Genomic DNA, 27,705 nt, shown 5'->3' on the forward strand with positions numbered 1-27,705 from the left:
AAACATGGCAACTTTAGCGGGTTTAGCATACTTTATTTCACACAAAATATAACATAATTAAATAAAATAAACTCAAACGTTTTCGACACGTACGTGTGTCCTCATCAGGAATTAAATCTGCAATACATAAAATGAAAAATCGTAAGATAAATTTGACTATGCACTGTAACTGTAACGACACTCTGGACTGAAAGCACAAACTGAACAAATGATACGAGAATGATTGCGAGTAAATTATGCGGTGGGAAACAGATCACGTGAGGTGTAGACTACAGGCATTGGACAAAACAATTAGAGCACACACAAAAGGAACGATGAGCCACAGGCGAATAACTGCCGGTTGAGAGATGGATTGTTACGTTTGATTCTTAAGGCTTCCATGATCTTGGTCTGAAAATCAGATCTGCCTCGAGAGATGATTTTAAATTGGTCGATCGAGACATTGTCAGTGCACGTTTCACAAGAGGCGATGTGCTCTTTAATTGCACTTTTAGTTGTTAGGTTTGGGTTTAAGTGCTCCCCGGCCCTTGTCAACAAATGTCTGGTTGACATACCAATGTATGTCTGGTTTGCGTCACGCAAACAACTAAATTTATACACAACATTTGAAGAAAGAGCAAAGGGGGTAGGCGACTTCAATTGAAAATATTGGTGCACTTTAAATGTTTTATACACAGGATGAATGTCAAATAAAAATTTCTTTTTTATAAGTTTAGCTAGGTTTTTCGCAAAAATTGTTGAATCTTTTCCTAGATAGGGTATATTAATGAAATAACTAAAATCTACCTCTTCAGACGTGTCTTTTGGTTCATCAGCCATGAAGGTGTTTAAGACTTTATTGAAAAAGTGAGAAGGATATCCATTTAAATAAAACATGTTTTTTAATTTTTTGATTTCTTTCTGAAACAACTGATCATCAGAACACACCAAACGAGCACGAGATAACAGACACAAGATTAAACCAGATTTCCATTTCCTAGGGCATAGAGCGTTATAATTTAAAAGCAAGCCAGTGTTGGTAGGTTTTCGCCAAATCCAGGTGTCAAAAGAATTGCGTTTAATTTCAATTTCAACATCTAAAAAAGCGATGGTATCATTGGATTTTTCAAGTGTAAATTCGATATTTTTATGTTGCGAATTTAAAAGGTTTAAAAATTTTGAGCACGATTCATCATCATCAAAAATGGCGAAAATATCATCAACATAACGTAAATACAGTTTGGGATAAAAATCACGATAAAATTCAAATATTTTGGTTTCGATGTGTGCCAAGAAAAAGTTTGCCAGTGTTGGGCCCAATGGGGAACCCATGGTGACGCCATCTATCTGTTGAAGCAAACTATTGTTGTACAGGAACATGCCTTCTGTGGCTAAATGTAATAATTTTATGAAGTAATTTTTCGCAATGGGCGGTCGATTTGGTTGGTTTTTACTAAAAATATGGTCAGCAATTATAGTAATACTTGTCGAACGAATTTTTTAACACCAAATTACGTATGGTAGGAATTTAACATCGAAAACCACTACTTTTTTCATCTTGAACTGACAGTGTTAAGACTCTGACATTGCATCATCTTGTGTCGTGTATTAATTTGATTTGTAGATCATAATTACATATTATTTTAAATTTTAAAATTGCATGACTAAAAGGGAAATTCACCCCTGGTAGCTGCTCTTCTGGTTATACCCTCGATGACGTCGTTATTGCGTCATGTACTGGAATTATTGTTATTGCTTGCAATTGTAAAATTTTAAGCATTTGCAAAACTTAGGCCAATAATGAGAGTATTTGATCGCTTTTTTCGGAATAAACTTGCCTTTGGTTCCTGAATTTGAAGTTGTCTAGTTTTAATAATGTAATGATGACGTCATAAAAGATGCAATCATGACGAAACTACTTTTAGGAATTGTGAAATGGTTTTAGTAACCGGTACTCCAACTAAAACCAACAGCAAACGACCAAAATAGGTTAAAAAAGCAAAAAATGTGATGACGTCATAATCACGTCATCAATCAAATTACATGTGTTCAATTACACATCATCAATCAAATTTCAAGTGTTTATTATCTCTCACTTATTTGTATGTGCTTTTTAAGTTAAAATGTGCAAAAATCAAATATGTAATTGCACAAAAATGCCGTAAAAAGAGCTGAAATATGATTTCTTGAGAAATCCCCGATTTGGGGGTGATCACGTGACCCAAAAAGTTGCGGCACCCACTAAAATCAAACTTGGGTTGACCAACTGCAAAAATATGCAAAAAAACAACATGTAACACGTTTAGCCTAAAGATTCCCCTAAGGGCCTGCACTATTGTAGGATTTTGATTAATTGTAATATATTATACAAACAGCTACTTTACATAAACATTTTTCTTGTTTGAAAAATACAAGCGACCCAGAATTTTTCTTCTGGGACCCATTGATTGGGAACCACTGTTCTAGATAACCCAGTTTAGTAAGCGAATCGGAAACACGGCAGCAACCAGTAACGATGGCTCCAATGTTGGGTTTGTGTTGTTCAACAACGTATTTTAAGACTACATTTCTATTTGAGACTTTGTTTAATGGATTAGTAAATAATTCATCTGTAAGCGGAAACTTAACTCTCTCAGCCTCGGTGAGTCATTGACCTTCATCGATAAAACAGGTTATGCAAAACTGCTAAGTCTGTGCTCAACTAGAAAGGCTTTCTTTGTCTGTTATCCTGGACATAAAGTTACCCTTTTTTAAGATGAATTCAACATTTGCAGAAGCTCAACACACGTTGCGACAATAGAAGCCAGTGGCATAATGTTTATTGCTTCACAATTCACGTAAGAACAAATACAGAAAATTGCACATGAAAGTTGAACGCTTGTTTACTTGAAAATGGCGATATTAGTAGGCCACGTCGATTTCATGTCTGCAAGACGAAATCAGAAATTGAGTTAGTGTCAAAAACCGTCCATACATTAAGGTTATTTGAAATTGTTTTAGAAAGCATTTTTTATTTCTTATCTAATAATTAATAAACTCGTTTCTAGCACTAGTTGCTACGTTCATCTGATGAAATTGAAAGTAAAATTAACAACAAACAAGATGGTTTATTGCTTCACTGACGTTTCGCGTTATTTTGTATGTTATTCGCTCTGAGGATGCGCATTGTCATGGTGCGCGAAACGTCAGTGAAGCAATAAACCATCTTGTTTGTTGTTAATTTTACTTTCAATTTCATCAGATGAACGTAGCAACTAGTGCTAGAAACGATAACTGTCCTGATGAACACCCAAACTTTTCAGTATTCAATTAATAAACTATTAAACATTTTTGTCGGAGAGTCACCAGTTTCCATTTTGGAACAAACAATTAAGCTTACTAACCAAGAAAAATTCGTATTTTGAATGATTTAAGGTTGGATGCATTAACAGTGGATCATTCACCTATTAGGAAAATCGGTCGATTAAGCAACTTAATTTGCAGATTATTGTGTTCCAGATGCATCATCCTCAATTCGCTGATAAGAAACCTCGATTATTGATCGACAGAAACACTTAACTAAAACTGACTTCTGATTAACTGATCAGACGATAAGCCTAATCCGCCGCTTACGGGATCCAATATGTGCGTCCAACCTTCAACATCTGGAAACGTTGAATCAATGAAAAAAGAGTGGAAACCACAACATCAAATCACCAAGCCAGCTGATCAAACTTTTTTACATTGATTCAACGTCATCAAACGTAGAATCATTGTAAAATAGAATGATCTGCTGGCTGAAAAAGTAAATGCAGAAGAAAATTAAATTAGGAACACATACGTTGAATAGATGTTTATCGTTAAAACAAATGCGATTTTGAGTCTTGCCCTTTTCCTCGACGATTAACATGCTAGCATACCGTTTGTTATAGTTGGTACTTTATGTTCAGTTCAAGATATGTCAATAATGACAAACAACATCAAACACTTCATTGAACACAAACGTCAAAGATTTTGCTCTTTCCGGAAGACAGAAAAAATATCCGGAAAAAGCGGAATATTCCAAAGAAGATGAACTGATGAGACTGTGTTTTGCGGCGTGACAGCATATAACATTTCTTATACCTCTATAATGTTCTTAAACATTTTAAATCAACAAAAAGTATCACAATTTCAACATATAAGTCTTGCCATGGCGTTTCGATCATTGTAACATGAATTTTTACGAAACTATACGTATAAACGACGTGAAAATAATAAGACTTGACAGAGTTTTTTTATCCAACAGCAGAAACAGCGGTTTTTAAAGTTGAATGAGTGGAAGCGACGCTGCTGGTTGACCCCGAGCTAACGCTACAATTCAGCGGGTCGTCGCGCTTCTCATTTCCGGCAAACATCGCCGTGAAAAATTCAGGCTCGGTGCAGCGGCGCTGGTACTTGGAGAGCAGGTCGTTGATCCTCTGTTTGCGACGCACATGAGGTGGATTGTAAGAGTCACTAGCTAACCGCCGTCGACTGCAAATGTTCATGGCAGTCATGCGAACAGCTACGCCTGAAAAATAGATGTTGAAGGTGTTTACTGTTGTCGCCAATCCAAGGGACGATTGAGATGATTTAACGATATGTTAGGTTAGTTTTAATCTGGCATCAGCTTTTTGTTTAGCACATTATTATTTTTTTTAATAATTAAGCATATTGAGTTACTTTCGGTAATCTGACCTGCGTCAGTGGTTCAAAGCCTTTACAAGTATGCGAAACTGCCAGAGTTAAGCTCTCAAAGAAGCTTTCTCAGTCCGAGAATAAAGATTCTCAACAAACAATTAAATATGAATTCTTCTTGAATCACAACTATGTTTCAAAAGTGCCTTCATCTGTTCTGCTGAAAGTGATAACAGCATAATGCGTGGGGAAAAATTTTCAACAGTCGGAGTAACGTTTACACCGGCAGGCGGCAAGACAATTTCGTTGCGATAAGCTTTTCGCCGACAAAGTCAACACCACTTAACGTTACTGTCAACAAATAATACTGTACTCAGTACTCACCCAAAGATCTTCTGCTGACGACCATGCCGGAAATTAAAGGCACTGCCACACCACCTTTTAATCCACTATGCTTGTGGATGTGGATGCGAAACAGTCCACTCTCCAGTGGATGGATGAGAATCGTCACTGGAGGCTCCTTTGACCTAGAAGACAATAGTCGCATCATGAGACATCGTGTAAAAGCAAGACATTCGTTGGTATATCTTTGGTATTGATCGTACGTCGGTACCCATTTATCCAAATCGAATGTTACAAAAGTTTCACGTTCTAGATCACTTTAACGTTGCCAGACGTTGAATAGATGTAAAAAGAAAGTTTTGTAGGTTGAGAAGTGATCACCTGTTTTGAGATGGTTCCTGGTCTGTTTGCATTTCACTCTCAAGAGTCTCCAGTGAAAAATTGTCTGGAAAATGAAAGACAAAAGTGGAAATTGTGAAGTTACTACTTTGGGTGCATAATATATTCAATTATTCAAACTCCGAGGAAATAGCTACGTGCACGTGGTATACGGTTGCTCATAAAACAGTGAATATCAAAACACATAACTGAAAAAACTTTACATTTAAAAACACTTTAAACAAAAACGAGGGTTAGAGAATAGAGCTAAACACTACAGCAACCATTTTCATCACACAACCGAGAAAATTTCAAAACAGTTTAGAGTTGAGCATAGTACGGAAACCAGTAAAACGTACGAACAGGCTTACCAAAGGTATCGTAGTTCTCACACCAAACCACTACCACCCTAGTATCGGGGTTAGACGAGAGGTTCTGTCGCTGGGGAGGCGAGGGCTTCTTTCCTTTCGGGTTTATGGGACTGGTGGGGCTATCCTGCGGTGAACAATGGGCAGAGTGAGTCCACCATATTACGTGCTTAAAACCAAAATAAGCTTTAACGTTTATAAAATATAGGATGAAGTTAAAATTTAGCACCTGTTCTTCTGTTGGCACACGAATCCCAATACAGCATTACAATGCGCATTGGATATCGAAAGACTTATGACGACTGTTACCAGTTTAGCACATTTTTATCGACAGATATGGCCAGCGTGCTTGCCATAAAAATTATGAAGAAAAAAAAAATATACGCATGAAAGCATGGTGACGTGCTAGGCCAACTTTACCTGTGTCAGAACACTACTTGTAGCTGTCGGGTTCGATAAGTCCAAAGTCAACATCGAACGCCCACTTGCATCGGCAGCAACAGAATCTACCACAGTGGTGGATGCGGTGGTGTCGGGCAAGTTAAAACTTGGCACTATGAACGCCACTTCAGTCGACACGTCAGCGTAGTACAAGATATAGCGATCCCCACTGAACAAGCCTGGGCCTTGAGTGTTAAGATCTATGGGATCTGAAAGAGTATAAGATGGTGACAATATGAGTGGAGCGACTGGGGAGTAATGAGAGAGTTGGGGGGATAACTTAAAATTCTTTTCAACTAATATTTTCTATTTCTTGAATGTCAACATTTAAACATGTTTTTGAATTAAAACTTTTTTCAAGAGGTTTTAACATGAATCTTAATATTGAAACTGGTATTTTGTCCAAGGCACAAATTTTAACAGAATAACAAAGTAAAACGTTCTCAGTTATCATGGAGCCATGACTGGAGAACATAAAAGAAACTACAAAAGTTGTTGCAAATAAAAATGCGCCAAAGTTGAAAGTTTTTCACTGAAGAAAAATGTAAAAAAACAAGTTCAACTTATTTCAAAATAAAAAAAACTTTTATACGACAATCCTGACCAGCACTCTTCGAGTAGGAGTGTTTTATCCTCCAAGAATCCGACATTCTTCCCGACCATCCAGGATGAGATGCGAGATCTACAGGCCATCCGAGGGATAGGAGGAATTCATTGAATGCTGGTGACACAGAAGAGGAATCTTCACTCACGTTTCTAAGGATCTAGGAGGAAGAGAAAGGATAAGGATTATGAAACTATTGGAGGTGTCATAAATTTTCTCCTGTAGGTTTGTCAAATACACGACCATAAATGACAAATACAAAACGTAATCTGCCACGTCTCCAGGCGGTTACACTAACACTGACTGTTTTGTGAAGCGCTGAGAGCAACGCATATCTGCGATGGATACAGCTCTTTGTGAAAACACACATTAATATTATCCAGAAAATGTATAGGAACCGAGACTCATTGAAATGTGTAATTTTGACTACGTAAAAGTTGATCATGCGTGGCGAAAGCATGCATAAATAAATACTCACAGTGAAAGTCTGACAAGAAATAAGTTTTGCGTTACCTAAAGATCAAAGTAACACAACGGTCTGGCACAAATTTGTTCAAACAATAAATCGATAAAAGCATATCCTTGTGAGCAATGCACAAATTGTTAAGCAAGAACCGTTTGCTTGCTTATCGGGATTATAAATTACATGTTAGAACATTATGCATACGCGGAGAAAAATAAAAAAAGACATTTTGTTGTACTTTTTAGACAAACTATTTATATATTTATTAAGGTTTAGCTGCTTGCAAAACATAAAAAATACGAAAGTAAAAATGAGATTGATCGATTTTTTTGACGAAACTCTAGAGATAACGATGCAATACTTCTTAAAAAAGACTATGAAATACATAACGGTTGGCTGTTGTTGCACGCGAAGACAAACCTCTTCTCTTGAGGTTTGACCAGACTTGACATAGAAGACAAACACAGTCTCATGATTCCTCGATGGCATGGCATCGAATGCTTCAAGATCGGCCACAAATGAAGGGTCGTTGGTGTTCAGCATAACAAGCTGTGAAAAGATTGCGTTAATCAAACGTTGTATTACGATTGTTTAAACACGTGCGTTAAACAGTGATAGACAGACGTTTTGTAGTGAGGCACCTTTAGAGAAAAGCGTAAACTTTGTAAATCACTAAAACTCTTAGCAAGTGTAAATTTGTTAAAACTATACTAAAATATACTATTTTTTGTGGTTGAGCTTAGTGCTTTTTTACAGCTGATGCATTTACGGACCCTCGTGTCGTTGGGAACTGCTGTGTTACACACGAATGGTAGCAACTGCCATAGCGACTTACAACGCTTCTCAACTAAAGTGATCAACAAAATTAGCAAATTAATGCTTTGATGATGTGTCGCAGTAGTTTTATGTACGGGTACCGTAATACTGTGGTATATTAAGTATACAATTTACTTACGACATACGAACGAGATTCACGCATATACTAACGACTTGAATGTACTTGGCTTGACGTAACAAAAATATGTATTTTACGAATTATAACAAAACATGCTCACTCACATCTGGACCGAGTCTTGGAGGACGACTTCCTTTTACTGAATCAAGAGTTAGGAGGTTGAGATGGGATAGGAGGAGTCTCGACGTTTGGAACTCATGAGTGGGCTGAGGAGGAACGCACTCTTCCATCTTCTCAGGATTAGCTTCCACAAAACTAAATGCATCGGAATTTTCATTGGGTAGTTTAACTTGCATAAACCGTATCTTCCCGAATTGCTGTAACTTGCAAAGATAAATTGTTGTTCGCGAATTGATGATGTTGCTGCGCGTGCGTTATAGCAGTTTTCCATTGCCGCACCATACAATACGGACAGTTTCAGCACAACTGCCAAGCATCTTATTCATGAAAATTAACCTCCTACGGACGCCTTTCATTAACGGTTGAATTTTCTGCGATTAAATCTTTGGTCTGACTCTACTGGGAATCGAACACAGGCTATCGATTCAGAAAAGCGACCTTTATCCACCTAGCTAGCGAGGATAACTTCTAAAATTTGTATCTCTAAAGCAAAACGCTATAGCAGCTCATCGAGCACCTCCCCTTACATTTTTAAACCTGCGTACATATATGTCATGTGCTGTGTATAAAGTCCGATCATTCACTTGCACATTACTAAGCTAAAGTGCCACATAGTTCAATTCTGATAAAAAATTAAGTTGTAAGTAGAGAAAAGTTAAAATAATGATGAAAGCAATACCTTGCGATTTCATCATCGTAGCGCTTCTGTAGCTCAATCAAATGATGCATTTTTTCGATGAGAGCCGCTTGCTGCAAAATAAGCCAAAGTTGAAACAAGAGACTAATATTCAACTTCAACCAAATACGCCTATCAGTTCAAGAAATATGTGTTTTACAGATCAGAAAAAATGTATTTTACATCGCTTTAACGTCTGGCAACGAAAAGGAAACTTTGGTTGAAAATCTAAATAAAAACAAATTGTCCTTAATTTCATTGGTGTAACATATGATGGGTTCAATAACAGGGAGACAAGTTCCAAAATTCAACAAACATTTAAATCAGAAAATAATGAGAAAGTTCACGAATTACTCAAAGCAAAGTTTTCGGAGCACAACAACGCTTGACACTAACGTTAAAATGACGTAAAATGAAAAATAATCAACCTCTGCGTTGGGTACGTCACTCAAGAGTGGGATGCTGCAGTCTGCCTTCACCAGCGGGATGTGATCAACTTCTTCGGGGAAGGTCCTGTGTCTGGGCCGCTGAATGGTGTTGGGCTCATCTAAGGGCTTGGGACGACTGGGGCGGGTTAAGGAAGAGCCAGGAGAGAGTTTTTCGCTTCTAGAAATAGATTCGATGCTGACAAGACGTTCTTACTACTACAAATTGTGTTTGTAACTAAGGTGAAAAAGCGAGTAAATGTGATAGAATAGTTGGTCAGTTTTGTAGAAATGAAGTCGTTGGACTTTTTGTGCTCCACAACTGAATAACTCTTCCAATAAAGCTTTTACAGGTCTCAATAATATTATAAAATTTCAACGTGAATTCGCAGTATACGTAAAATGAATAGGCAGAACATTGATTTTCAAAAAAGACTACTGATAAAATAGCCTACGTCATCTTTACGCAGTCCAGACTCATCCACTCAGAAAAATACGGTAGAACTATCTTAAAAATCTAAGACACAACAATACAACATCCAAAAAAATTAAAACATTTTTATTGCTTGGTTACCAACAAGTTATGAACTTTATTTTGTTGACTTTTTGAAAACCTTGGCAAACGCGAGCGTACCTTGGTGTCTGACGTAGCTGCATCGTCCATACTTTCCTGCCAGATGAAGTGCGTAAAATAACCACAGCTGTTGGCACCGGCTCTGAGAAGATATGGATCAATATCATTTCCGTGCTTTATGGTAAACTTACGTTGATTCAACGTTAAAATGTGAAGTCAAGAACTACCTTGCTCGTTTCCCAGGTTCTGTTCTAAGATACTGAGCAGAATCCCGTTGTGGAGGCCGAAGTATCGGAAGCTCTGGACTGCTTGATCCATGGAGAACGATGGATTTTCTGACTCTTGCTGCTCTGAAGACTTGGGGATGTCGCCACAAGCAGCGTGGAGGAGAAGAGAGCGTTCATCCAGAAGACAAGAGGTCGAACTTGGAGAGCAAGGAGTCGGAAACGCACCAAGATGTTCAAAAACTCTGAAAACATCCGATTCAAGGAAGTTAAGAAACAGAAAACGGAAGAAACTGAACTGACATTACGTTGGATTCACACTCTCCAGAAGCCAGCCAGTGAAAACCATTTAAGCAGATCATTTTAGATTTCAACATAATTACTTTCTCAGCGTGTTGTCAGAAAAGGTTTTGAGCAAGCCGCTACCTTGGCCAATGAAAAACGTTGCAATCAAACTACATCGGTTTGTTTTTTGTAAACGTGCACTTACAAAATAAGCAAGCCTTCAGCGGCCTCTTTGACGCGCTTGGAGACAGGATTTAACTCTTTGTCTGCTTTCAAAACTGGTTCAGCCTTGTCCGAGTCGGTTGAAGCCGGTTTAGACTTGCTTCCAGATATTCCCAACTCAATGATCTCAAGAACTTTGTAAAGACATTCCTGTAGCGGCAAAGAATATAAATCACATTGTCTTCTAATGAACTCATTGGTAGGACTTAGATGTAGTAGAAGAAGTAGACAGATTTGTAACACACTTTTTGCATCATTAACGAACAAGCCAAAAGCATGGAAAGGGTCTTGTTAAGGTATAGTTTCGTACCTTGTGTGGACATCGATCCTAAATCTACAGAACGTCAGTCAAACACTTACACTTGTTATCGATGTCGCACTGTCCAAGAACAGCTGATCGCAGTTTGAAAAAAAATCTCGAAAGTTCGATGTTTGTCATAAAAAAGGTCTTTTAATGATTTTAAGAAAACTACCTATTTAGTCACGAATGATTGTATTTACAAACAACTTGGAAGATAAATTATGACTGCAACAGCTGCAAACGAATATATCTTTTCAAATTCACAACTATCTCACTTTTTCCTCCAGAAGATAAGGATGCTCCATGAGCCAGGTGGAGAGTGTATGGAAGGCAGATACGATGGTGGAGTGGAGCTCTCTGGTGTGATGAGGAGGAGGACGCTTGCATTGGTTGACGATGTAGTGGCATAGCTCATGCACAGCGCGGTAGCACTCATGTCGGTCCTCCATGTTCACGTGAGACTGTTGACACCATAGGCTTGTTAGAACCAGTCAGGTCCAAAACCAAGTAAAATTCAGGTTGTTATAGCCATCAGTCTTAAGACGAAGTTAAATGTCTTTAAGTTGGAAATCTGACAAAGTTGCTTTAGCCGCCCAGAGGAAAAATCAATCGTTTTTTTTTACATTGATTTAACGTTTACAGACATTAAATCAATGTAAAAAACGATTGCTTTACTGTCAGGGCGACTGGCCGAACTCCAGTTGTGGGTTCTAGTTGTAGGATATCTGCTTGCGCGTATGGCTAACATGATTGCATCAAAGTCCATCACTCAAATAATAAACATTCAACAAAAGTTGTATTTGCATGTCGGCTATCGACTCGGAATAAAATTTAAGAATATACCTTAGCCAATCCGCTGAGTAATTCCAAGGCGGCGAGCGAAATGCTGACGTCAGATTTCCAAGTGTCGAGCTTCTGCGACACCAGGTGGATAATTTGCACAAACAATCCGTAAGCCGTGTCTGATGTGACAAAAATCGTGTTAGGATTATGAACTAATAACAATGTTTTGAAACAATTGTTTGGATGATGACCGAGCATGTTCTTACCAACTGGAACTACTTCGTTGTCGCTCGGTTGAACAACGCCGGCCGTGTGGTTTGCGCCATTGCCCGGTCCGTTGTAATGTGCTGAGTCACCGACCGCCTCGAAAAGTGCTGAATCATGTAAGGCAAGCAGGAGAGAACCTAAAAAGAACATCATATATTATTTTATTCTTCTTCTGCGTATGAATCTTCGCCACTCCAAGGGTCGAGGGGCTTTGCCTTTTACCACCTTTGAGCAGTGGCGGCGACTCGGTTTAGATGTTTGGGCAGGTATCGAGCATCCACTGAATTGATTGGTATTTTATTAATTATATTATAATAAAACGATATTTACAGTAAATAATATTTTATATAATTAATATGAATCAAGGCTGGAACGTTTGCAGACGTTGAATCAACGAAAAATGGCGGATGTTGCCGTCTGAAATATACCGAGAATCATTTGAGTGTTGATCGGGTCCGCTTCGCACTGTAGAGCTCCGATCAGCAAGTCCAACAACCTCTTCTTCAGGGATTGGAAGGTGAACATGGAAGAGTTCGTGACATTGTTAGAGACTTCCGACCACAACTCTTGGATATCCTGTAAGATTGAAAGACAGACAAAGTCAATAAATTTGTACTTTTTGTATCATATTGACATCGTACTCCACTCGATTGTATGTGTGACATTTGAATTGCATGTGCAAAGGTTTAAAGAGTCAATTTTATCTATTTACTGAACCGGGCTACTTCATTTCTGAAGCTTTAGCCAACTTTAGATATAGCAAAATAGTCCAATTTAGTTTCACGAAAATTTAGTCAACATAAAATTACAGCCATGCTGAATGAGGTGTTTACACTTGGGAGAGCAATAGAGTTCAATTGCTGGATACGTGACCACGATCAACTGCACATTATCTACGTCACTGATGAGATAATTGCGTGAATGTCGACCAGGTTGTGATAATGACTAAGTTGTAATTGTGAGTGTGAAGTCAGCAATTACAGCGAGTGACTGCACAAAAATGCACTTTCTGGTGTGTTGTATTTACAGCCAAGGGTCATCTGCCAAAAAAGGATTTCGTTTCTTTCTCGCAGAAGTTTTTTGAGTATGACAAAACGAGAATGCTGGAGCTCTGCGTAATAACTGGGTTAAAAGTCACAAACATTTTCAACACCAAAAATGACGCAAAAGACGCTTTTGGCCAAAAAGAAAATAAGCCAAATAGAAGGTTTTTAGTATTTCCCCACAAATGCAAGTTAAAATATTACATGGTATTAAAGTGGATCGTATCCAGTACTTCACCTCAATTTTCAAAGTGGTGTAATGTAGGGGCAGAGGAAGCATTGAGATGAGCAAATGAATGGACGCTCTCCGCAGGTCTACAACGTTGAGATAAGGCTTGAACTGCTGAAGCTCACTGGGTGGAAAATAACAATAGCTTATAGGAAGGGAAAATTAATGTCATATTCTAGAAAATGCACATAAGATCATTTACAACTTGCGATGATTTGTAGCCTAACACGAGAATTTAGAATCGGCAAAAATAATACAGAGAACAATTTCATTTAATATAATTAATGTTAAAAAGAGAAATAACACGTTTTACAACGCAGTTCAGTTGACTATTACTTTTTGCCAACATACCGGTCAGGGAGGATGGATTCAAGGGCCGTGAGGAGAGGAGGAAGAAGACAAGTGACTCCAGGAAGATCTATTCTCATCAGATCTACGGAATTAAGGAGAATACTCGCCAGTACCTGCTTGCTGTCACCAAGAAGACCTTGGCTCATCACTAGATAGAATCTGAAGACGTAAGCGCAACAAAAAGAGTTAAAATTTATAGCATACTAAACAGCATTTTTCGGCTGGTTGAAATGTTTATTTCTACGGTAAGAAACCTCTTGTGGAGCCAAATGTTGGTAGTTAGCATGTTTTTGGAGATCAAACTGTCAGCACGTGTATTTTAGTTTCAGTGTATGTTGTAGTGTAGTGTATAAACGTTCAGTTGAAGAAATATGTTCATGAAATGTTTTTATGAAACGCAAGCTGAAGACTAAACCACGGTGGCTTAATCTTGACACGACTGCGTTTAAAGTGCATACCGTAAGCCTTAAGCCCACCTAAGTTATTAGATGAACTAGATGAGAGCAGAGAAGTAATTTCGCGATTGTGCTCACCACTATTTAACAGTGAAAGTTATAAGAAACCTTTCTACATATATACCGACGATTTTCTCAAACTTCAAAACGAGGACATTGAAAAATATACACGCTGGATATTACGAGCATACATTACCTGGACAAATAAACAGGAAGAATATGTTCTCCAGTTTTCTTACAACACATGATCCGACAGAGAGTTCCACACGCTTCAGCTCTTCCAGCATCCGAAGTGTCCGGAAATTCGGAGCTGTCAAACATGGGATTGGAGACCAAGTTATCTCCTGGAGTGACACCAACCGTGAGAAGACTGGAGGAAGTACTGGAGCTGATGGTGTATGGGACACTGGATGACCGAGATCTCGCATCAGAAGATTCTGGAAAATAAGGTTTATCTCAAAGTTAAAAACGTACATGTTGACTAAGTTTTGAATTTTTCATTCACACCCAACTGGAGAAGTAGAAGTAAGAAATGTAGACGCCAACAAATGTTTCAAATTTTATGTGATTTGTTTTTTATCCACATATTATAAGCAGCGAAGCAAGTTTGACAGTATAAAAATGTTATCCAGAAACAAGTACAATTTTTCTCTGTGTATATACGGCATGGAACATTTTTTTAGTCAGACTTTTGCTTTCACCCAATAGTATGCTGATAAAAAAATAGAGCGGCATGAAGTACCAAAAGTCGGAGAATCAAAGTTTAGTGCGTTACCAAGTTAATTGTGCAACAAAAACGCCGTAAATCCAATCAAAAAAAAAATCAGGCTAATGAACGTTAAAACAACTCTTCAGTACCTTTATCTTTACCACGCGGATCAAACTTGCAGCCAGCCAGAGCAGCGTCGAACAACCAGCCACCAAATAAATGCAAGATAGAGTTGCACTGGGGGCGGTACTTGGTCGGCCGGGGGTGCATGTCTATGGTTTGGTTTGCAGAGTTGGTCAAGGTTGAAGTTTGAGAGGGACCGGCGGAAACAGACCCAGGACTAGCTGAACTGGACACGGGGGGAAGTGGTGCAGTCCCCTTGGTCACATTCGCAGTAGCACCCTTTTGTAAAAAGAGTAAGGCTTTTGTTTGGCTGTCACACATTATAGACTACACAGCACACACTCTTCCCTAACACAAACAAGAACAAACAAAAAATCTGTTTGTTTATGAAAGAATGATACCTATCGAGACTTATCCATTGTTACCTAAACATCTGGTATGAGATCAAGGAAGCAGCTCTATTTGCATTAGAGCCTATCTACCATACAGTAAAAAAAAAATTAAGCGTAAGCAACTAAGCATTCACCAAAAGCGTCGCCTTAACTTTCAGTCCGGTAGCTTTTCTACCGAATCTGCTTGCATGGATGCCAAAACATGCAAAGAGAACACATTCAAAAGATATAAAATAAATTTTTATTGACATCATCTAAGCATTTTCAACTCAGCCATTGAAGTACCTTTTTAACTTTTCCGCTTTTCCTTGCTGTGGTAGGTGTAATTGGAGTAGATATTTGCATGAGGACACTGTAGGATACTTCATAGTGCTTCTCATTGGTTAAACCTAGATAAAAGCAAAATAAGATTAATTGTGATGTCGCAGAATTAATCGTTCACAACTTAGACAGTTTTATGTAAAAACGAAATTTGAAATAATATAGCTTTACAAATCAAATGGTTGTAAAATTGTTAAGCACACAGAAAAAAAAGAGATAGAGCGTTGCTTTGAAAAACAGCGACGGATGACACTGGCGTAAGAAGTCAAAGTACGTCACTCTAGCGATCCCAAACATTAAAATCTTCCATTTTTACATTGATTATACGTCTTCAGACGTTGAATCAATGTAAAAATGACAGATTTTGCTGTATGGGATGTAGTTTAAAGTAGGAAGGTGAATCCCACAAGGGTAGTAAAAAAGGCAAAAAAAAGCTATAAGTCTATAGCTGTCTAAGCTATAAAGCTATAAGTCTATATTGAGAGCTATTCGTTTTCTTTTTTTCTTGTTAAAGTGAAAAGAACTCACCCAGAAAAGCATCGACAAATGAGGAGACCCCTTTCATGGCTTTCAGGAAGATGTAAGGGAGCATTCGGAGACAAGAGTGTTGAGAAGGATCAAGATAAGCGTTGTCACTCTTCAGAGCAAACTCCATGAACATGGGACTCTTTGCGATGATGTTGCAGTTGCAAAGTTCAACAGGATCACTAGAGAGTAATAAAATAGTCGGGTAGTCATGATCGCTGAAAAAATGAAAATAAAATGAGAAAAAAATGGCAATCACAAAAATAACGTCACAGCTTTAGCCATTTCCACCTCGATAGTTTAAACCCCATTCACATGAGTTACGGCTACCAGGATTAGATGTGGCAATGTAGGCCTACATTAGTGTGTAACAGAAGTTCTGCGAAACACTAGTGTTCCATAAAGCATGTGTTAAGGTTTGGTAAGGGTTTATCACTTTAAGATCACCATGGCGGATTCAGACACCAAATATGTCAGTCAGTAACAGAAGGTTAAGTGTAGTTAATAGCCGGAAAAAAACATAAAAAACTTAGTATCCCCTTAAATCGACCACTGAAGGGGAATTGAGAACACCATCGAGGCATCCAGACTGGGTATGTACAAAAGCACAGGTGTGATATGCCGCGACTAAAATTGATGCGTTAAGGAAAACGTCGAATTAGCCGAAATTGGTGGATTCTAAAAGAGCATCGGGAGTTCAACAATGACAAAAAGGTTGGAGAGCAACCATCCACATCAATGTCCAACTACAATGTAACAAGACATCCCAGGTTCGTGTGCTGTGTTGCAACTGACATTCATACCTTATTAAGTGTAGAACTCTAAACCAAGTTTGAGCTACGTGTTCGTCATTCATTTCTTTTGGAATGTATTTCGCATCTGCATCTGGGACCTTGAATGGCGGAAAGTCCTCTCCATACATGAACATCAACATTCTGAACAAGCGCATAAAATACAGTAATATTACTAAACTTGTCATTCATGGAGTTGTAACATATACAACACTTATAAAACAATAAAAAATTAACGCCACTGCAAAATTGCAACTGCATAAAAATCTGCTTCAGTTAAGCTTTCCAGTTAGGGAAGAAAAGTATTCAGTGTTCAAGAGGAGAAGTTGCAGGTGCTCTATATACTGTTGAAACGCAATAGATTGCTATGCTTCATGCTTATACATACAGAACGTACTTTGATACAATAGTCCGTATCAATTAAGCGTCACGATTTGGTAAAAGCATGGCAACACGCAAATATATCAATTGAATTCAATGGCCATCCCACCATAAGCTATAACCTCTCTGCACAGCTTGTTTCACCTTGAGATGAAACAGCCTGAAGAAAATGATAAACCTGTTCTAAATCGGTACGGTAGTGATTGAAATGCACTATATATATATATCACATTCTTTGGGACATACTTCGACGTAAGAGCAGCTGTGATTCTACACCACCAATCTATCACCGGTGGATGGTGACGCCACCCGGCAAATAAATTTCTTGCAGTTTTCCACACAGAAGGGGTTGGAAAGCAACGATGACATGACAAAAGCCAGACATAGAACAAAGTCTGCATCAACTGTTCACACATCTGCTCAGCAAGCCCATCTAAAAAAAGAATGGTTAGTCGTTCTCAACAAATGTATTATATTATATAAATACTACATGTTTTTCTTTCAAAATACATTTCACTAATTTTTTCAAATTTAGCAGGTTGGGCTATTTTAGTTTAAAGTAGAAATATACAATTTTTAACACAATTGAGATTACACATATCAAAAATAACAAAATAAGGAAAAGCGAATAATCTTAAATTGATTGCATGATAGATTAATAAATTAAAGCAACCGAATTGGATTAAGTTGCTGATTAAATGCTGACTGACAGAAAATATACATCTGCTTTTGAGAGACAAACTTAAACTGTAACAACGTATACAAATTGAAAGAAACATGAAAGGCAAACCAAAGCATTGACATCGTATTCTTAACCACAACAACCTAATATGCAACGAATTAAAGAATTTGATTTATTTCTCTCTAATGGTGACCAACATACTCGGAGATGAAGGAGGCGCAAGAAGTGTATTTGAAACACTGAGAACAAACTGAAGAATGGACTCCCATGTATCTCTGTCCAACTTATCTCCGTCATGTGCCAGTGTTTGTATGGCACGAAGGACACTTTGGCACAATGCAAGTTGGTTATTCAATGAACCATCGGTCCTGTGAATACGACATGAACAATCAAGCAGAGTGTAATTCTTCAATTATATATAATATAATATACAGTAGGCTAAAACGCAAAAACAACTTTGGCTTTGTGACAAAAATGTAAGTTATCACATTGTAAAAAACTGAAGCTTTGCAAATACAGTACCATATATACGGTAATTCAGATCGTAAATAACCACAACTAATTATAAATGTGTATAACTGTAGTGTATATGTGTATATAATTTACTAACTGTGAGTCACAATCTTTTTGACTAAATTTGCATTTGTGGTGTATATATAATATATGACATTTTTCATTTTCAAAAGAACTTATTAAAAGAAATTAGAATTTGTTTACTTGTGTTGTGTTGTTGGGTCATATGTCATTTTAGTCATATGCAAACGGGTAGGTAAACAGCTGTAAATATACCAGGCAATTAAATAAAAGATGAATAACAAGTGGTGGTTATCAACCAAGCCACTCAATAAATACTGATTTAAAGCATCTGTGTAAGGGTTGAGAAAAACCTGTTTTTTTTTGGTTTTTTAAGTGTTTTTTTTTTAAAAAACCCACCCGGGTTTTTTTGGGTCGGGTAAAATACCGACAACTCTGATCTGTGTCCAACCTAAATATGCCTCTGTCACAGTTTCAGCTGCTATTTTACAAAGAGTCACAACTATAGGGTCGGCTACTATTCGGCAACAGTCTTTTTCGGCGAGTTCCCTATTCGGCGATTTTTTGAAAATCTAACGACGCCTTCTGTAAATCCAACGATTGAATATTATTCAATATTCAGACATTGAATCAATGTAAATACGAACTGTTAGGCTAATTGGGTTCTTTGAACAAATTGAATGGCTTAAATTGTAAATGTTTCTCAGGTAGCCTACAACCTATACCTGGTCAGCAAAAAGTTTCCTTTTGTATACGATTTCAACATCTGGCGACATTAAAACGATGTAATAGTCTTTACATTACATTCAAAAGTTTTGTTGACATCAAAAATTCTTTGATTGTTTTGAGTTACACCATCGTTTTGTGAAAAAGGTTGTTTTGATGTAAAATATATTTGATACGGTATATATATCATATAAAATCAACAAATAGCTTTTTTTTAAATGAATGACATGATGAATGATATAAACATGACGCAAAGAAGGTGGATGACGTAGGATACATGTCAATTTTATGTGAGCAAACATTTTAATTTAATAGTTCAAACATTTTTCGCTAAATTTCATTTTAATTTATTTATTTTTGTCGGAATGCAAAAGAAACAATATTGTGGAATAAAATACAAAATTCTCTAAATAAACAGAAGGCGTCGCTGGATTTACAGAAGGCATCATTACATTTTTAAAAAATCGCCGAATAGACTCGCTAAAACGGGCCATTCCGACAACTATAGCACATTTAAGAAAATAACACAGCAATCAAAAATCCAATAAAAGACATTGCAAAGACAGATATCAACTGCCCTTGATTTTCTTTATTAAACAATATCAATGCAAGTTATTGAACCAGTTTGTAGTGTTTTTCTCTATCAATGTCTTGCTAACTTTTGCAATGGAATTAGCAAAATAAACAAATTGACTACGGTCCTGTACTGTAACTAAAAATTTGAGAAATGATAGTAGAATGTAAAACTATGCAAACATTAGCAGTTAGCACTATAGATATCAGTAAAACACTACAATAATAATTTTCATGTAAAGTATTCAGAAATGTGAAATATGACTTATATATGTGCACATACCTTGGAATAAAAAGGTTTTCCAGATGCGAGATCATTCGCCTAATGTATGGCAGAGGATCTAAACGAATTGGCTGAGGAACATTGTGCTTTGGTGTAGCTACCACTGATAGCCAATCAATATAAATTGACACACTCTCTTTCAATGTATCATATTCTGAAAGAGTCAGGCTTAGACCAAAACATATAACTTCCATTGTCCATTTAACCTAAATAAATTTATGATAAAGTGAATTATTGTCAACTTTTTTAACTTAAATATTGTCCATTATGACACCAGTATGTTAATATGGGTCCACGTCTTTTAGGCGCATACAGTTAGCAGGCCTCGAAATTCACGGCGGACATGTCCGCCGTCACAGCATGCAATGTCCGCGGGAAGTACCATCTAGATCGGTCATATTTGTCCGCCGAGAAATAACACAGGAACTAGCGATACAAATCGTCATTGCATAGCACGAACAATTGTTGCGAAAATATAATTTCTCGTGCATTCTAACACGCATCTAGAAAATGTAAATACTGTAACTTTCGATTTTTACGTTGCTTCAACAATTGATGACATTGAATCAGCGTAACAAAGGTGAATTCTTCGCTAAGAATCTATGGGAATAGCAGTACTTCTACACTAATCACGCGCAACTTAGTTTAAGTCTTACGTCACAATGTCTGGCTTTGATCCCCCAGTAATATTGATAAGGCAAGGTTGGTTAAAAAATTAGATTATAAATACGAGTAGGCTATAACAGCAAGATGCAGCAAAATTTGTTAAGTTTTGGTATTACAGTGAAAAAGAAAAGGCCCAAGGAAAAATCACTTTCGCTCACATGACAAGCAAAAATAAACGTACCGTAAAGAAAAAAGCCAAGTGAAACTTTGCACAGCAGAATATAATAGCATTAGTGTAGAAGTTTTCCGACTCGTGCCCAGAGCATTGTGACGCAAGAAGCCACACGACCTCGTTCGGTGGAAATTAATCAGTTATGCGGTGTAAGCAGAGCTCTACACGGCGCTTTGACGAGAGCTTCAAGCGCACGTCGTTGGTCTGATGAAAGCCTTTCAGAGCGACTTCGCTGTAATTTTAAAAAACCTTCTAAACCGTAGTTATAATTCTCAAATGGCGAAGAATTATCAAGATAAAGTGATTAAACATGACGATCGACGTTTAAACTCGTGTGTCCGCCGTGAGACTTAATTTGTCCGCCGAGATAGCTGCTCAGACCGGACACGTTTGTCCGCCGTCAGCAAAAACGAATTTCGAGGCCTGGTTAGGCGCTGGTCAAATAGGTGCGCACACTGTGGCGTCTGGATATTTAGGTGTGGAGCACTGTGGCGCCCGTTCATTTAGGTGCTATTCCTAGTAAAGTCTGCAGATTGTATCAGCTTGGCAAGTAGGGCAATGCTTTTCAAAATAAAATTCAAAAAAAATTTTCAAAAAAACATTCAAAATTTAAAACATCAATAACAAAGTAGCCTACTTGAAATACAAAATTTGATGTGCACATTCTAAAATGTATATATAATATATATGCAAAATGAGTGCACATACAAAATGCCAAAGTTCATAACGTACAAGCCACACTGAATGGTAAATTGGTCTAGATCAGGGGTCACCAACCTTTTTTGCATGCGGGCCACTTTGGCACTAAGGAGAGCTGTGGCGGGCCGCACTAATAAAATGTTAGGTAGGTTGACTCTTATGCTAAAAAAGAACGCATTTCGTACCCAGTATCCAGCGTTACATGTTGTTCATATTTATGTTAGAACACCGCAGCTTTAGACTTGCCTCATCAAGGCGTAACCGTTTGCTCACTGGTGTTTGACGCTATGGTGCAGACATGTTGCGCTGGGGCTTGGCAGAGAGTGCTGCTTGTGAGTGTGGTGAAATGCAGACGGCAGCCCACATTATCAAGGATTGCCGGCTATACAGACCACCTCATGGTATGGAAGGTCTAGTTTCCATCGATGACGACACCAGGCAGTGGCTAACCAACGGATACCCTGACATATAGCGACAACACGAGAGAAGACGAGAGAAGAAGAATTCCGCAGCAACAACATTAATCGAACAACGCTACTGCCAGGCCAAGCTCCTTTTACAACACTTTTGACTTTTGTAACAATGCCAAATAAACGAGGCCACTTGTTTTGCGCACTTAGATAGCGAGGCGAGCGGTTTCATCAGAATATTCATCGCCAAGCAAGAGTGGTGTTGTCACTTCGCTTTACAAAAGATATCTTGCAATTAACAATTTCAGTAAACAAGGAAATGTTTGACACATCGCAATACAGGCAACAATAGTGACCTACAAACATATCAGCGAAAAAGAGGCTCCAATAACAGGGAAAAAGAAACCAGGCACCATGAAACAAATGCTTGTAGAAATCACCCAAAAATCGTAATTCATGAACAGTCTTCCCTTTAAAAAAGCAATGAGTTGGTTTTTCATCTTTTTTGTGAGAGTCTATAAAACCGTTTTTCTTTTGTTGTATACAACTGACACTTGCGATGCTTATCAGCGTGGCAAGAATTTGTTGATTAACAGCATTTTGCAGAACTTGCTTCGGCAGTAGATATACTAAAATTGGAACGATACAGAGAAGATTAGCATGGCCCCTGCGCAAGGATGACACGCGAAATCGTGAAGCGTTCCATATTTCTTTAAAAAAAGAAGAAAAAAAATTTTTGCAGTACTAAGCTAAATATTTTCATAATACAATCAGAAAAAGTCTTTAAATTTCTATATAATATTTTGCCAATTTATTAAGTTATAAATTGAGTTGGCACACCGAACTATTTTGCCAATAAAAACTTGCATAAAGAGAACACTGGTCGTGAAACACAATAACGGTGAAACGCACACTAGTGTTTACATGACATTTGCAAACTTAAAATAAGCAACCCTATGCTCACAGACATTTTCAAAATTCGAAAACAGACGTTTTAATCAACTACCGGGACAGTGTGGCTGGACATCGCATTGGAATAGCTTTAAGCAACCCCCACCTAGAACTATAATCTGATTGGTCGGTCGGAGGAATCGTATGCAAAGCGAAAATATGCTTCCCGGAAAGTATTTGTTGCCGTCGTGCTTTTTAACTCCTCAAGAAAAGTTTTTTTGGTTATAAGGCCTACTACTTGTACTCTGATACCTTCCGCGGGCCGCAGCGATACAGCGTGGCGGGCCGCATGCGGCCCGCGGGCCGCCATTTGGTGACCCCTGGTCTAGATAAAAAAGTGCAACAAATGATTTCCACCCTATTTACAAGATCACTTAAAATGCTGTGAACCAACTTAAGGTTCAACAGTTATATTTTTAATGTTTATGACATATTACGCTGATTGAGCACTTTACTGGAGGCACCTTGCTATGCATTACGCAAAGCTCACTGCTTGCAGTTTGAGCACTTCAATGGCAAGGTTGGCAGTACCATTTTTGGTGTTTAGGTACCACAAATGAGAAAATGCACATGGAGGATTGGAGGACTGGAGATTATATCTACATGGCCATTCCAGTGTACCTACTGCACTGAGGAGACCGGAAGGTTTAAACCATGTGCACTGTCTGCAGTTACATTTAATATTTATGTAATTTGCTTAAATATCATTAGATCGACAAAATTTGTCTTCAAAGATTCCAACCTGGGTATCTGTGGATAACAAAGGTAATGTGCTTTGAGTTTGCTCATTTCCGACAAGCTGTCCATTAGGTGGGATACCTGAACAATTAGAGAAAAATCATTAAGCGATATTTATTATATATACACATAGCCTACAGATGAAATCGGTTACTTGTATCACCTATTTGTCAGACGTTTTGATACAATTATCCGATTGATATGCTTAAATCAATATGCCAAAAAAAGGTTTATTGTATATAAATGAGCGATATTGTTGGAAATGTGCAATTTTGTACAAGTGGTAATTATAGGCTGGGTTTTTTTTTTCGGTCATTTACCAATTTTTTAGCAAAATGTCCGAAAAAAATATAGTCAATTCGGTCAAAATGTTTGAAAAAATATGTACGCGCTCAAATCGATTTCAGTGATTGCAAAGAAGCTTCTTGCGCCACTGTACGATTTTTTGTCAATCGGAAATACAAGACGTAGACTTAGTGTTTAAACGTTGATTCAATGTCTTATTATATGTGATAACGCAAATACAGAAGTCATTCTTCGAAATTAGCGTGGGCAATCGGCACTTGCCGAGGTGATTGCCGACGCAGATGCGTGAATGGCGCATTAGCGTTGGCAATGAAAATGCTGAGGCCACAGGAGCGCTTGTAAGCACCAAAAGATTACAAAAAAAAATAATTTTCTTGGACTACACCAGACTCTTACTACTGCTGGATGTTTTATTTGGGTTACTTCCTACTTCGCTGGCGCTTAGACACGTGCCCAGCTGGGAGAATTGAATCTTTTATAAAAATATCACCATATTTGCATTGATTCAACGATAGTAGACGTCAAATTAGTCTAAGCATCTACTCCTTATCGCACCTCGCGACTTTGTGTTGCTCGCAGTATCCCAATTGTGCCGAAATTATGTTAGTGTAAACGTAAATCGAGGCAATCTTTTCGCGGGGAGCTATTAATTTGTTACCGGTACCTGGTTGAGCAATTAACGTTATTTTATGATAATTCTACGTCACTAGATGTCGAATTAATGTAAAACAAACGTAAATATTTTATTGGGTACTGTTGTTACGCAATATAACCCGCCGGGAAAATTAAATCGATTTGTGTTGCCTCAAACATTGAATCAACCCAAAATTAACTTACTTTTTCTCCGTGAGTTATATATATATATATATAACGTGAATTACTGTAAGTTCAGCGTGCGTATCGCATCGCTAGTTTTGGTATTATTACATCACAACAAATCAAACAATGCGGTCGTGATAGACTACTCTAGTATATTTTTCACTTCTCGCTTTACATGTTTTGGTACATTTTTTTGTAATAAACGTTCACATGCAATTGCCGAGGCAATTTCAACTTTTGCCGTTTGGCCTCGACAATTGTTTTGCAAAAGTAAAAATATGCTAATTTTGAAGACTGGTAGTAACGTTTGTCTGTTCTAACTTTTCTCAGATAAAACACGACAACGTTTCTCAGCAAAACTTAATGTTGTAGCTAGTCAGGAAGTGCAAATTTTGGTTAGTATCAGCTACTTCAAAGAAAATATTTTCATCAGAAAAAATGACCAAAAAAAATAAAAAATGACCAAATTTTTTCAAGTCATTTCGGACAAATGACCGAAAAGTCTCAGTGAAAAAAAAAACCCAGATTATAGGCTACAATGTGCATTAGAACTGATACAATCCTACCAACTGTAAAAAGTTTATTAGTTCTGTGTTACACTCAATCTTGTCACATACGGTATCATCCCAGAACGTGTATATATGATCAAAGTATTTCTCTGCAAAAGGCTGCCAAACTTCTTTTATCTTACCAATTTCTATGACGTCACAACGCAAACTTTGACCACTGGTATTTTTGTTTCAAGTGTACTATTTTTGGGTCTGCTACTATTCGGTGAGTCCGATTCGGTGAGTTCGATTCGGTGAGTTCGATTCGGTGAGTTCCTAACTCCTAACCCTAAAACGGCAATGATAATTAGGCTACGGTACTTAATAATTTTTAAAAAAATTCAAAAAATCACCGAATAGGGAATCGGACTTACCGAATTGGACTCACCGAATCGGACTCACCGAAACGAGCCATTCCGACTATGTTTAGCTAACTGCGACCTGCGTAGTTATGCATATGAAACGTGGCCTATGAAAATAGAAATGTTGAAGAAAAGATGTTTGTTTTGAAATCTTTTTCTTCACAGTTTATCTTTTTTAAATCTTTTGAACTGTCTTGTAAATAAATTTATTTGCATTGTTCTTTAACAGAACGAAACTGCACAAATGAAATCACGCTCTACATTTCACAATTAGTAATTTTATTCAGTAATTCTAAAAAAAATTCTCAAAGTTTTCTGGTTTAAAGTTTTGGACATGCTTTCCTACACTTCTCTCTTAAGCCAAAATAATTTGCCCAATACCCGTTTCTTAGAAGATCAGTCTCTGACGGATGACATCAAAAGTACGGTATTGAAAACTTCTTTATATATTGTTCGAAGAAGGTAGTTCATTTATTTCTTTCACACTGTATTATTAAGTGTGATTTACTAATTGCTTCGTCTTCTCTTTCACTACAACGAAGCCCAGCTGTGCAAAAATTGTATGTTTGCAGTGCCATGTCTTGCACATAAGATTTTGGCATAGGATTGCAAAAACTCAGCTTTGTTTTGATTGAACGTGACATTCTCACATTTGCTTCATTTCGCCTTTGAATGCTGCAAACAATTATGCGAAATAAAAAGAGACATTCTCTTTTTGCTTTTGAGAAGAACTACAGCATACGATTAAATGAATGAAGTATGCAAACAAGAAGCAAACCCTGATACTATATCTGACTTATTCTTTTAACCAAGATATGCTTAACCGATGCTTTTATTGAATATTAGATTAGATTTGGGATTTCAAACTTAGATCCAAATAAAACATTGATACGTTAAAGCGATATGCTTTTAACCGATTTCGTCTGTATGATATAGGCTATACAACTCTACGTAGGTGATTTGCTAATTTATGGTATCAATCTGAATCAAGCAACATTACACAATAAAACTTCAAAACAATCTAATCTAAATGTCAAAGTACAATAATTTGATTGCTTGACATTGATGAAAAGTAAGTTTCAATCATCTCAAAACCTATTCAAAAGCTAGACCATAATCAATTACAATAATCTGACAAAGTATCAAACTAGGGAGCTGGTATACAAGCCTCTGCCCTGGTTATAAATGCAATGATGTGCATATATGGCAAAACTTGAAATCGAGCAAGACATATGGGGTGAAGTATGTGAACAGTAAAGCAATATATAGTAAAGTAGTTTCACCTTATATGTTTGGTCGATTTCAATGTATGATGTCATGGTATTTTTGACCAGGGCAAAGACTTGAACACCAACCCCAAAAGATTAATGCTGGATTACTTTAAAGAAAGATAACTTCATCAACATGATAAACTAAAACTGCTGATCAATCTTCTTTTATTTCTGAAAATGTTATAACTTACCAGGTACACTTACAAACAAGCTGTTCACCACTGACTTTGCAACATCTCTTCCAACTGTTGAAGGATAACTATGCAATACACTTTTGCATTTCCTTAACACTTCATCTTCAATGGATGGCCATTCTGTATACATTTTGCTAAATCTCTCCAGCAAAATGAATGAGGAATTCAAGAAAATTAACTCCCAATTGTGATTTCTCAATAAGTGAAATTATTCAGCAGTAGAAGTCATGAATATTTATTTAAGTCAAATGCTTACGAATGATTTTGGACATCAGCAAGTTCCTCAATAACTATGCATACGGTACTGTTACATAGGCTAGCCTAGCACCTACAAGCAACTTGTATTACATTTAAACAAGTCTTTTGAAAATAACTTGAAGAGCTGTGGAGGAGCTAAGATCTTTAG

The 27,705-nt window shown here is 37.4% G+C and overlaps 2 protein-coding genes and 1 non-coding gene across 4 annotated transcripts in view; 2 read left to right on the plus strand and 1 right to left on the minus strand.

Annotated features, from left to right (window-relative positions):
- Positions 1-3,852, plus strand: part of LOC145771563 (uncharacterized) — a 106,806-nt gene extending 102,954 nt beyond the window's left edge. The window contains exon 29 of the mRNA XM_082583267.1: positions 3,478-3,852. The gene's annotated coding sequence lies outside the window, so the exon portion shown is untranslated. The remainder of the gene's footprint in view (positions 1-3,477) is intronic.
- On the minus strand, positions 2,782-27,429 carry LOC145771561 (ral GTPase-activating protein subunit beta-like). 2 transcript variants are annotated; one of them, XM_082583266.1, is made up of 29 exons: positions 27,297-27,429; positions 23,804-23,880; positions 20,164-20,369; positions 18,249-18,415; positions 17,612-17,798; positions 16,997-17,128; positions 16,197-16,375; positions 15,633-15,736; positions 14,982-15,234; positions 14,320-14,560; positions 13,669-13,827; positions 13,327-13,441; positions 12,474-12,621; positions 12,045-12,182; positions 11,839-11,957; positions 11,271-11,456; positions 10,678-10,844; positions 10,191-10,432; positions 10,024-10,105; positions 9,393-9,570; positions 8,968-9,038; positions 8,273-8,423; positions 7,634-7,762; positions 6,751-6,910; positions 6,126-6,355; positions 5,709-5,832; positions 5,341-5,404; positions 5,002-5,144; positions 2,782-4,510 (listed from the first exon to the last, which is right to left on the minus strand). In XM_082583266.1, the coding sequence occupies exons 1-29, from the start codon at positions 27,427-27,429 to the stop codon at positions 4,236-4,238; spliced, it is 4,560 nt and encodes a 1,519-aa protein (XP_082439392.1). In that variant the 3' UTR covers positions 2,782-4,235. The 2 variants fall into 2 exon arrangements, with proteins under 2 accessions (XP_082439392.1, XP_082439391.1); XM_082583265.1 differs by having other exon boundaries at positions 11,839-12,182.
- On the plus strand, positions 22,720-22,822 carry LOC145773041 (U6 spliceosomal RNA). The gene has a single exon (XR_014289461.1). It is a non-coding gene; the product is annotated as a U6 spliceosomal RNA (small nuclear RNA).
- Positions 27,430-27,705: the final 276 nt, after the last annotated feature.

This window comes from Aplidium turbinatum, chromosome 6 (assembly GCF_918807975.1).
Source record: "Aplidium turbinatum chromosome 6, kaAplTurb1.1, whole genome shotgun sequence".
NCBI lineage: Eukaryota > Metazoa > Chordata > Ascidiacea > Aplousobranchia > Polyclinidae > Aplidium > Aplidium turbinatum.